General features: G+C 37.5%; 1 protein-coding gene across 2 annotated transcripts in view; it reads right to left on the reverse strand.

The window, feature by feature from the left end:
- Positions 1-5854: 5854 nt before the first annotated feature.
- The window catches only part of nrp2a (neuropilin 2a), a 135853-nt gene continuing 129231 nt past the window's right edge, over positions 5855-12476 (reverse strand). For both annotated transcript variants that reach the window (XM_087235393.1, NM_212965.1), the window contains 2 exon segments: positions 12369-12428; positions 5855-8036 (listed from right to left, as the gene is read on the reverse strand). In XM_087235393.1, the coding sequence (XP_087091519.1) occupies positions 7732-8036; positions 12369-12428 (365 nt within the window). In that variant the 3' untranslated portion in view covers positions 5855-7731.

The following is a 12476-nucleotide window of genomic DNA, read 5'->3' on the forward strand; positions in this document are numbered from 1 at the left end:
TTGGTAGTCCTTTGCTTTTAAAACCTCAGTCTATTAATTATATTGCTTTTAGTAATACATCACTGAAATACGAGTAGGAGAAGGAGTGTAAGTCTGTTTTCCTAACAGATGTTTGTCCAAGTCCCTGTGGGATCCAACATATGGCCCACGACAATGCCTTTCCTCAAATAAAGAATGGATATAGACTATTTGTGTGGCGGATTTTGCTGTTTATTGTTGAAGATGGCCGTTGTGTGTATTCCCAGCTCAGGGTGTGTGTGTGTGTGGGTTGTGAAGAAAGGAACAGCATATGCTGTTTGCTTATCTACTGAAAGATAAGGTTTTTAGGGAGAGCGGAGTTTTAATTTGACCATATTGGTGAATATGAGAACGTCTCTTTCAGATTTGCAGATTTTATTATATTACTGGCTTTTGTCCTGTGAAGCATGAAGGATTTTCTCTCTCTTTTCGCCTCTTGTTGTTGTTCGTTTGTACTGTTGCAGATTCCCTTCATATCTTCTGTCTTTATCTGTCTTGTTTAGAAAGATTTTTTTGTTACTTCACAAAAGCCTTTATCATACGGTCTTGACTCACAAGCAGCAGGCAGACTCGGAAAATTCAAATCTCCCAGAGCTCATCCGGAGATTTCCATCTCACAACTTCCACTCTTCGGTACACTATCAGCAGAGCCCGCAGTCTTTTCACTACCTGCATTTTCATTCAGGCCACATGATGATGGATCTCCATGATGGAAACTTCCCTGACAAACACACACTGCCAGTCAAAAGCTCCTCTATTAACAATTTTCCCCCAAATTTCAGAATAACAGTTAAGCCATAGACAAATATATAGGCTAATGTATTTGTTTGTATACAGTTGAAGTCAAATTATTAGCCCTCCTGAATTATTAGCCACTTGTTTATTTTTCCCCAATTGTTTCACAGTAAGAAGATTTTTTCAACACATTTCTGAACATACTAGTTTTAATAACTCATCTCTAATAACTGCATTATTTTATCTTTGCCATGATGACAGTACATAATATTTGACTAGATATTTTTCAAGATACTAGTATTCAGCTTAAAGTGATATTTAAAGGCTTAACTAGGTTATAGGCAGGTTAGGTTAATAAGGCAAGTCATTGTATAATGATAGTTTGTTCTGTAGACAGTCAGAAAAAAGATATTGCTTAAGAGGGCTAATAATATTGACCTTGAAATTGTGTTTAAAGAATTAAAACTGCTTTTATTCTAGCCGAAATAAAACAAACAAGACTTTCTCCAGAAGAAATAGTATTATCAGACACACTGTGAAAATGTCCTTGCTCTGTTAAACATCATTTGGGAAATATTTAAAAAAGAAAAAAAATCACAGGAGGGCTAAAAATTGACATCAACTGTGTTTATACACTCACTGACAACTTTATTAGGTACACCTTACTAGTACCAGCTTGGATCCCCCTTTGCCATCAGAACTGCCTTGATCCTTCTTGGCATAGATTCAACAAGCTACTGGAAATATTCCTCAGAGATTTTGGTCCATATTGACATGATAGCATCACGCAGTTGCTGCAGATTTGTCAGCTGCACATCCTTGATGCGAATCTCCTGTTCCACATCCTACAGGTGCTCTATTGGATTGAGATCTGTGACTGTGTGTAGTTCATTTGAGTACAGTGAACTCATTGTCATGTTCAAGAAACCAGTCTGTGATGAATCATGCTTTATGACATGGAGCGTTATCCTGCTGGAAGTAGCCATCAGAAGATGGGTACACTGTGGTCATAAAGGGATGGACATGGTCAGCAACAATACTCAGCTAGGCTGTGGCGTCGACACAATGCTCAGTCTGTACTAATAGACCCAAAGTGTGCCAAGAAAATATCCCCACACCATTACACTAGCCTAAACCTTTAATACAAGGCAGGATGGATTCATGCTTTCATGATGTTGATGCCAAATTCTGACCCTACCATCCAAATGTAGCAGCAGAAATTGAGACTCATCAGACCAGGCAACGTTTTCCAATCTTCTATTATCCAATTTTGGTGAGCCTGTGCCAATTGTAGCCTCAGTTTTCTGTTCTTAGCTGACAGGAGCGGCACCCGGTGTGGTCTTCTGCTGCTGTAGCCCATCTGTCTCAAAGTTGGACATGTTGTGCGTTCAGAGATGCTCTTATTTATACCTCGGCTGTAACGAGTGGCTATTTGAGTTACTGTTGCCTTTCTATCAGCTTAAACCAGTCTGGCCATTCTCCTCTGACCTCTGGCAACAACAAAGCATTTGTGCCCACAGAATTGCCGCTCACTGGATATTTTCTCTTTTTCAGACCATTCTCTGTAAACCCTAGAGATGGTTGTGCGTGAAAATCCCAGTAGATCAGCAGTTTCTGAAATACTCAGACGAGCCCGTCTGGTACCAACAACCATGCCACGTTTAAAGTCACTTAAATCCCCTTTCATCGCCATTTTGATGCTCAGTTTGAAATGCAGCAGATCATCTTGACCATGTCTACATGCCTCAATGCAGTAATTGCCTGATTAGAAATTTGCGTTAACAAGCAGTTGGACAGATGTACCTAATAAAGTGGCCGGTGAGTGTTCAATGTTCAAATATATTAGCTATAGTCTCATATATATGGCCATATATCAGATTTCCGTATAGAATTTCTAACTATGACTAACTGCCCAGAATATTTTTATTTATTTAAAATGCTGCAGAATCAGCAATGCAGATTTGATTTGTCAAGGTTTTTTAACCCAATATTTTCATCGAAGGGTCGACAGGATGCATTTTGTTTTCCTCTAAATAAATTTCTCTGAAACCTCAGATCCTTGGAAATATTTCCATCATCCGGATGTACAAGGACAGAGCAGAGAAAGCTAAGTTAGTGTGAAAAGTACAGCATGTTATGTTGTCACTAACACTTAATTTCACAACATGCTGTTTTTCTTTTTTAGGATAGAAACCATGATCTCTTGATCGTAAATGTTTCTTCATCTGTTCTGATGTGCAAAAGCAGTTTTCCCTCAACCAAGGAGGTTTCGTAAATGACCTTGTGAAGAAACAAGCAGCATCTGCTAAAATCTTTAAAGCAAATGAATCTGCAACATGAAAAGGCCTCCCTCAATGGAGACGTTCAGACGCACCAAACCCCTTAACATCAGAACTGACGTTAGACTCAATAACCATCCGGGAATGGAGGAGTACAGTTGCTTGCCTCTCGTTCTCCATCATTTGTCAGGTTCTTCTCTCTGGAGATGAATTAGCCGTGTGCTCTTTGTATTTCTCAGTGCGGCCTCTTCAAAAGCTGATCACCTATAAGCTTCAAGCCTGCGAGGCTGAGCTTTGATGGAAAGTCCGGCTTACTGAGCAAGAGGGAAAGCTCTCTGATCTTCGCCAGCAAGGCCCCAGTGGAGAATTAGATTTCAATCTGACAGGGAGGGAAAACAACATTTACGAAACAAAAGTTTAGAATAATTTGGGTGGAAAAGCAGAGCCCGACGGCCGGGCTCCTCTGAGTAATTTCCTGATTCTCCAGCTCTCAGTCCGGCCTGCCGATCAAAGCCACACATCCAGATGCTTTGAGTTGAGCTTAAAGACAGAACTTCATTAGTCAACAATCAGGCACAATAATAGAAGATTCAGAAATATCCTGAACTCAGGAAAATCACTCATTTATATATATATATATATATATATATATATATATATATATATATATATATATATATATATATATATATATATATATATATATATATATATATATATATATATATATATATATATACATGCATGTTAATGTCATCTAGAGATTCTGCTGTAGGAGTGACTGATGTACTAGTCAGAATTCTGATCTCGAGTTCAGTGAAAAGCGTGGGAATGGTAAATGTCTCTAGATCAAGATCATGGTCTATACAGTATTTAAAGTTTACAGTCTGTCCACACTATAATGGTGTCCATATGTCCATATTGGAAAGCTTTACTTTTTTTCTGGACTCCTGGATTCAAGTGACTTTTATGACATTTAATAAAATAGCAAAATATGGCTGAAAGTTCCATTGACAATCATTGTAATAGATAGAAACATTTAATGACGTGAGGTTCAGATGATCTACTTCAGTTTTAATGGATATCCAGTGTTCTCCAGCATCCGGTGCCTAGACTGCAGCTCTGCACAAGAAGTTTAGCCAGTGGAGAAATGGTCGTGCCCAACTGAGCCTGGGTTCTCTCAAGTTTTTTTCCTTCTCTTTTGTCAATTGGTAAAGTTTGTTCCTCGCCACTGTTACCACTGGCTTTCTTAGTTTGGGACCTGTGGAGCTGATAGATGGATTTGCTCTTGAGTGTTTTACTGCAGCGAAAATTAAAGCACACTGAACTGAACTGAACTGAACTGCACTTCAACTCAGTAAATTGAAACTGCATCAGTCCAGTTTTCAATGTTCACCTTCTTTGACACAATCTACATTGGCAGCTGGCGGTTCATTTCGCTGTGGCGACCCCTGATATATAAGGGACTAAGCCGATGAGAAAGTAATGACTTTTGGGATGTGGTGAAAGGGAAGGTTTGCATCACTGAGAAAACATATATATATTCTTTTTTTTCTGGTTCAAGGCTTATGTCTTTCTTTAATTTGGAAAGATCTTACTGTACTATTAGGCCCCGTTTACACTAGTGCGTTTTAGTTTTAAAAATGCCTTTTAGATCAATAATGATCCGTGTCCACACTAGCGTTTCTGAACATATCTCCGTCCACACTACGCCACCAAAAACATAAATCAAGTGACCATTCACTCACTCTGGGCATGCTCGTTCTAGTATAAACAGAAAGCATGCGTCTCGCTCTGCATTTAGTTATTGTTAGTCAACAAACGCCGGTTGAACATTAAATGCGATGGCGAAGAAAGCAAAAGAGGTATTTTTGTGGACAGTCGACGAGGTTGAGTTGTTACTAAACATAACAAATGAATAACTGAACAATTGCGCCTAAAACAGACAATAGTGCAAACAACGCTTCCATTTCTGTGTCCATGTGTTTGTTTACAGTGAAGGCTGGTCTGCTGTCTTCCAATAGCGTTAAAGGCATGTGTTATAGTCATGTGATAGGGACTTGACGAATAAGGGAAAGATACGCAATGACACAAAAGCCCCAATCAGGTAGCGAATCTCAGCAGCCCCGCCTCCGTTTTCAGATCTCTCTGTTTTCCCTCATCCACACTGAGACGGAGCAGCAGCGTTTCAGAATAAAAACGGCCTCTCCAGCGTTTCCAAAACGCTCCGTTTTCGGCGCTCGAAATCTCCAGCGTAGTGTGGACGGATGGCGTAACCGTAGCAAAACTTATGCGTTTTCAAACTAAAACGCATAAGCGTAAACGGGGTCTTAGTCTGTGAATCAGCCAGACTGTGCAGGCAGAGAGGAAGCCGATGTGTAGAAATAGTTAAATGGATGCAACTGGGTGGTTGGATGAGGTGGTAGGATGAAGGGAACTTTAGGGGGTGGAACAGTAAGGCACTTCAAAGCTTTGATGTTGTGAGCCCCTAAATGAAGGCGACTGAAGGTCCGTGCTAATGGGAGCCCATGGGGAGATGAGAGAAAGTGTAGCAGACATAGCTGGAAAGGCAGAGAACGAGTGAGAGAGTTTGTGTGTGTTTAGGATTGAATGTGCTGATGTTTTTTGGAGTCAAAGGTTTTATTGACGGACTCCTTTTGTTGTCAGTGAAGGTGTGTTATTTAGCGGTCTGGTATTTGTAAAACCAATTGCATGTACTACAGTATATGTGAGTATGTCGAGCAATGTCAACATATTATACTCATTTTACAACCCCCTTAAAACTCAGGATGCACTATAAAAGATCATGGAAAACTCATGCATATGTTAACAATCCTTTATTAAATAATCATAATAACAATAATCATCATCATAAAAAGCACATTTCCTGTACAAAGTGTCCAAAGAGAGACTGGGATTTAACCCAGTGCTGTGATTTCTCAAGTATATCGAGTGTTTAAGACAGACAAACGCTCCAAAGAAGTCTTTTTCAGGTCCAAAGCCGAGGCTGGAACAGAGTAGCTCCAAGGCACTTGCAAATGTCCAGGGGTCCAGTAGCAAGACTCTTCAAGAAGTACATGTGTGGATCAAGCAGGGTTCAGTAGAAATATCTAAGCTTGCCTACCAGTGCCTTAAAACTCTTTATCGGAGATCCCAGACTCTCATCGTGTGTCTTATTCTGCAGAGGTGTAGTGTGCTTTGGGTGCATTTACTTCCACCGACTCCATTGTGTTTTTGAGCATGAGGCTGAGGAATCCCATCTGAGCAAGTAGGTAAAGATTTACGGCATCTGTCTTCCGCCTTTTTTTTCAGTCTTTGAAAACCACAGGGGAGCAGATTTACAACCAACCTGTCTCCTGTTAACATAAAGCCTTAGCATGGAAACAAAAAAAATCTGAAAAGGGAAAGATCAGGGAAATAAACAGAGGAAAGGTGTTGCATTTTAAAGTATTGGTGTTCCTCAAGGCTCAGTGTTAGGTCCTAACCCGTTTGCAAAAACTGTAACCTAAAAGAACAAAATGTTTTAATATATATATGAATTAATATTTTCCACCATTGACAGGTTTCATAACACTCATCTTGGCTTTCACTTTCAAAAATATATTAAATATTTCTGTATACACTTTTGTTTTCATCCTTCAAATCAATCCAAATCTAAAATGTTTGACCTCTTACAGACTTCAAACAATCATTTTGATGTGTAAAAAATATCTGTTTGACCCTAAAGCCGAGATGTACAGTATTATAAATGACTGGCACAGCAAAATGGTGTCGATTTTAGAGCTTTTAAAAAATACAAGCAGCGGAAATGAACCTATTTGAGCCAACAGCAGTAGCATTCTTTAAGGCCCGGAGTGAAATAAGAGAATTCAAATCCATGCCTTCAGTATGCGGCAGCCTTTCCCCACATTACTTAATGCCTGTTTACTAGACCAAAGCTCACAACATTAGCTGTCTCTCGGTTACAGCAATCCATAGGTTGCACTGACAAAATCCTCAATTGTTTTAGACAAGTGCGGTGCCTTTTTTTTCCAGAACACAATCCACCAAACACATAATGCCTAAAACTAAATATAAGATCTGTCGTTTCCATTTCCAAACTGTCAGAATGACAAGAGAAACACAAAATGGTCGGGTGTTGTAAACACAATAATGATGGCAAACTTTTCTGCGAAGGAAATAAAAATAACCCAAATAGAACAACATTAAACCAACCCATCAAAGCTTTTAAAACAATGCACCATATCCTAGGCCACAAAAAGTACTTTGGGGAATGACGGTGGACAGAAGTTCATGGCTCGAAGGTCTGGCCACAGATCTCCCATTTTCAAAACTAGACCTCTTAGAAATCTAAGCTGATATACTATTATCTTTTTGGAATAGCAGAACATTGATATGTATCGACATTTATTTTTGAGGCTGAGCCCTGGAAAGTGTTTCAGTCTTTGTGGCACCAAACGCTCCCCTTTTTTTGATGTAATCCAGTGAAAGACGAGGAAGTCCTTGGCAGCAGCGTTAGAGCTGAGTAAGCACTGCTTGGAAAATAAGCTCCAGGAGAAGTTCAGTTTAGGAGCTCTCCAGCTGAGATGGACATGCATTCCAGGAATACTAAGAGATGAGGCTCGTCTCTCTTCAAAGAGTCAAATCGGGTAACTTTGAGGTCATTTTAGGATACTTGATATCACCCCATCTGTTTTCCTCAAGCCTCGGAGCAGCAGCGCTGTTGGTTGAGCTTCACTTTGTGCTTAATCCCATCGTATAGCTCGAAGTTGTAGTTCTCCAAAGTGGTGGAAGAGCGAGACGTTAAGCCTCCGTATGAGCAGGTGCAGTAAAGGAGTAGGCCAGCACAAACAGCACCTAGAAGAACTCCTAGAGAGCTCATGACGATGATGGTCAGGAGAATAGGGTCCAGAGAGTACAGCCATGAGTTGTCTTTATCGATAACATGGGTCACAGGGGGCTCCGATGGGGTCTCAGCCGTGCCCCACTCTGGAAACTGGAAACCTAGAAAAACAAAATACAAAACTTAACGTTATCGATATTAAGAATTTGATGAAGAATCCGATGATAGGTTAAAATATACCATGGTACCGAAATTCATGGTTGTAATTTGGGCAATCATGGCACTTTCAAGACATTTCCAAATGATCACAAGAGTTCGCTGATACTATAGTGCAGCAATCTTTATCGAGAAAAAAAACCCTGTGATATTCCACATATTTAAATCATGTGTCATTAACATTGTCCCTTTTTTATCATAATAATGACAGACCTTTTATTTATCAATTGATTTATTATTAGTGGTGTAATTTTGACTAAATTTAATCTCATCATTTAGAAAAGATGGTTGTAATTTGGGAAATCATGGCACTTTCAGCACATTTCCAAATGATCACAAGAGTTCTCTGGTACCATAATACAGCAATGGAGTCAAATGAATTGCAGTAATCTTTATAGAGGGAAAAAAACATGTGACCTTCCACATATTTAAATCATGTGTGATGAGCATTGTCCTTTTTAGCGTAATTATTACTGTTTATTTATTATAAATAATTGATTTACTATTAGTGGTGTAAATTTGACTAATTTTGACGAAATTCAATGTCATAATTTAGAATTTATGGTTGTAAATTGGGAAATCATGGCACTTTAATACAATTCCAAATGATCACAAGAGTTCTCTTGTACCATAATACAGAGTCAGAAGAAGCACAAGAAGTGTAGTAATCCAAAAAGAGAGAAAAAAACATCCATATATTTAAGTTTTCCCTTTTTTATCATAATTATGACAGACTTTTCATTTATTATAATTAACCAATTTATTATAAAAGGAGCAAATTTGACTAATATTGATTTTTTTTTACTTGCTATCACATAATTTTATCACATATTTTTGTTACCTTTTTTTTGTTTAAATACCATAGTTGGAACATGAGGGTAATCGAAAGACCTTCATTAGAAACAGGTAGTCAGACCAGGCGGCAAAGAATCAGTAAACGGTAAACAAGGCAATGATGAGTTACCAGCTGTGTGAGTGTAACCAGTGGGAAACAGAAACCGGTGTGTGCAAGGTGTATGCTGGGATTTGTAGTTCATTACTGTAACGTGTGTGCAGTTCTCACAATCACAACAGTAATATTGGACCATGGTATTCTGTAAAGGAGTGTCATATCCGCCCAAAAAAGTCACTCGCTTCAAATCACCTGATTCAGGGTATGTCCTAAATGCCTAAATTTTAAGCCTCGAAAAGTCCTAAATTCACTGAAATATTGTGTTGTAGGTCTTAAATCATTTTAAACAAATCTTGATTTTCCTATGTCCATGTAAAGCTACCCAACTGGGCCAACACCCATCCATTCACTCCATCTCAATAAAAGTTTATTTATTAACTCTTATGAATTAACTATACTTACCAACTCTATTTATTTTTCTATTTATAAACATATGGTTTAATTATCTTCCTTACAATAGCATTTGTTTTTCATTAGTTTTTTTTTAAGTTTTACCTGGGCCATTAGAAAAAAATCTGTAGTGTTTAGCTTTGTGTAAGTCTGAAATTTTATTCATATTGGTCTTAAAAAGGTCATAAAAAGGTCTTAAATTTGACGATGAAACCCGAAGAAACCCTGTCAATAGAATGGGTGTTATCAGTGGTTATCGGTTGATATATATGGGCCAGTAGGGGCCTTCTGTGCCTACTAGTAGGCTCAGAAGGCTGTTATCATACATACACATGGTTAATCAGCTATAAGTGAAGACTCCAGATCCAGATATGTTTTTACATTGCTGTGATGGTTGGGTTTAGGGTTGGGTAGATGTTAATAAAATACAACTAATGGGAAACTGAATAAACAATTCCCGTTAACTTCCGTCTGCAGCCGTATGTGACCTTTAGCTGATTAACCATGTGGATGGATGATAACAGCCTTCTGAGTCAATCAGTAGACACATAACGCCCCTACTGGCCCATATCTATCAGCTGATAATCAGATAACAGCCATTCAATCGAGCGATAACATATAAATTGGTTAAAAAAGTGACAGATGGTATCAGATGGTACAAAAAACATAGTACATTGGTAGCATTAAGGAATGAAGCCATGGTATTTTGAAATATGTCATACTTTTAAGACTACTATGGTATTAACAGTATTAAGGTGAAGTACAACTTTCCATATTTACATGTTAGCACCATTCCAGCACTTTAAAGTAAATAGAATAACATGGTACAACATATACCTTGGTAAATAATACACTGTAGCAACCATTCACTTGTTTTGTTTAACACTGCAGCCATTGGAAGCTAAGCAAAAGTTGTGTGTGTGTTTGATTTCCTGTATGGTGTCCTATGGAGAAAGACACATAACCAACTAATGGCCTGGTCTGAGGGAGAACATTGCTGACAAAACTAAGCCGTAAACTCTTTTGTGGCACCCTGCGCCTCGCTAGCGGTTGCATAGGCTTAATTAGGTTGCTTTTGACAGTGAGCCGATGCCAAAACTCACACCAGCTGAGCCTCTTTCGCACTTTGACTGATATCTGTTGCATTTTGTTAAAGCAAATTTCCCTTTTGGCCTTATTGGTTCCAACAAATGACTTCCGAGGTGATTGACAGCGTGTGTGGAGAGTAAGCTAAACACAGACTTCATTATGTTAAATTAAAAAAATGAGAAAGAGATAGAAGACGTTGATAAAAGAATTGGAAGAGAGTGAAAGAAAGACAGACGGAGGGGGTTGGCGGTCTGTAAGGATGAACAGATTTCGGTTGGGTAATTAACTCGTCCTTGAATGTCTTATTTATTTATTTAAGAGCCAAAAACAAAGACATCTTTATGAGTTGATGGATTCCAACTGTGCGATAGCAGGAAGGAGGAGGGCGGAAAGACTGATAACCGGAGATGGGTTTTTTTTTTTGGTTGTTTTTTCAGCAGAAATGCGGGGTGAGGGCGATGCGAGCGTGAACAAATACGTACACATCCACACAAACACACTGTAGCATGTCAGCTCTACCCATACAAACATATGCACAGATACACTCTGGAGCAGAGTTTGTGCCAAAAAAGAAATTATGCAATGAGAAGCAATAAGCAACTCATTTAATTACATAATGTGATGTCTTTCCAAATAAAACAGATTCAGAAAATAATTAAAAAATAAATACTCCTATGGTAATGTATAGTAAATACTGTATTGTTTTTGAGCCATAGTGTAGTATACTGGATCTATTTTAGTATTTACAACATTAGGTTAATGTGTACAAATGGTGTAGTGTTATATATACTTTATAGTTGTAAAAAAGAACAGAATTGGGCTGTTACTTTTACTATACCATACAACACTATACTATGCTGTGCTGTGCTGTGCTGTGCTGTGCTATGCTATGCTATGCTTTGCTTTACTGTACTGTACTGTACTATACTGTAACAAGCTATTACTATACTATTTCTATATTATGCTATACTTTACTGTACTATACTGTACTATACTATACAACACTTTGACATGCTATAACTATACTATGTAATACTTTACTATACAAAACTATACTAAACTATGATATGCTATGCTATACTAATGCGATACTATACTATACTATACAATACTATACAATACTATACTTTACAATACTGTAATATAATATTACTGTACTATGCTATGCTTTACTTTACTACACTATGCAATACTTTGGTACACAATACTATACTAAACTATGCCGTGCTATGCTACGGTATGCTACGTTATACTATACTATACTATACTATACTATGCAATACTTTACTATTAGTATACCATTACTACACTATGTGATGCTATACTTTACAACACTATAACATGCCAGTACTATACTATGCAATACTATACTATACTATACTATACTATACTATACTATACTATACTTGTTGTGTTACCATAGCAACTATAGAATTACCACAACAGATACATTTTTTACTTTTGGTATGACACCAAGAACATACATTCACTTTAAACATGTATAAACTGCGTATTATATATATATATATATCATTTATAAAGCCAAGACAAAAAATGTAAAAAAATAAATAATAATAATAATAATAATAATTATATATATATATATATATATATATATATATATATATATATATATATATATATATATATATATATATATATATATATAAAAAATTTTATTTAATTTTTTTTCCATTTTTTGTCTTGGCTTTACAAATGTAATACCTTACAGGAAAACAAAAAGAGCAAAAAAGAAACAATTGTTGTTACTGGTTCCTGCTCTTTTAAATAAGTCCCTGTCAGGAAGCTTATATTGTATGTATTTTATGTTGAAGTGGGAACTAACCTGCATTTATGTGGTCCTTCCCGGTGAAGAGACGGCCATTTCCAACCTCTGGTTTTTTAACTGTGGACAGAAATGAAGACACTGCATTGAAATTGTTGCATTGAAGGT

Source organism: Danio rerio, chromosome 1 (assembly GCF_052040795.2).
Source record: "Danio rerio strain M-AB ecotype USA chromosome 1, GRCz13ab, whole genome shotgun sequence".
Lineage (NCBI taxonomy): Eukaryota > Metazoa > Chordata > Actinopteri > Cypriniformes > Danionidae > Danio > Danio rerio.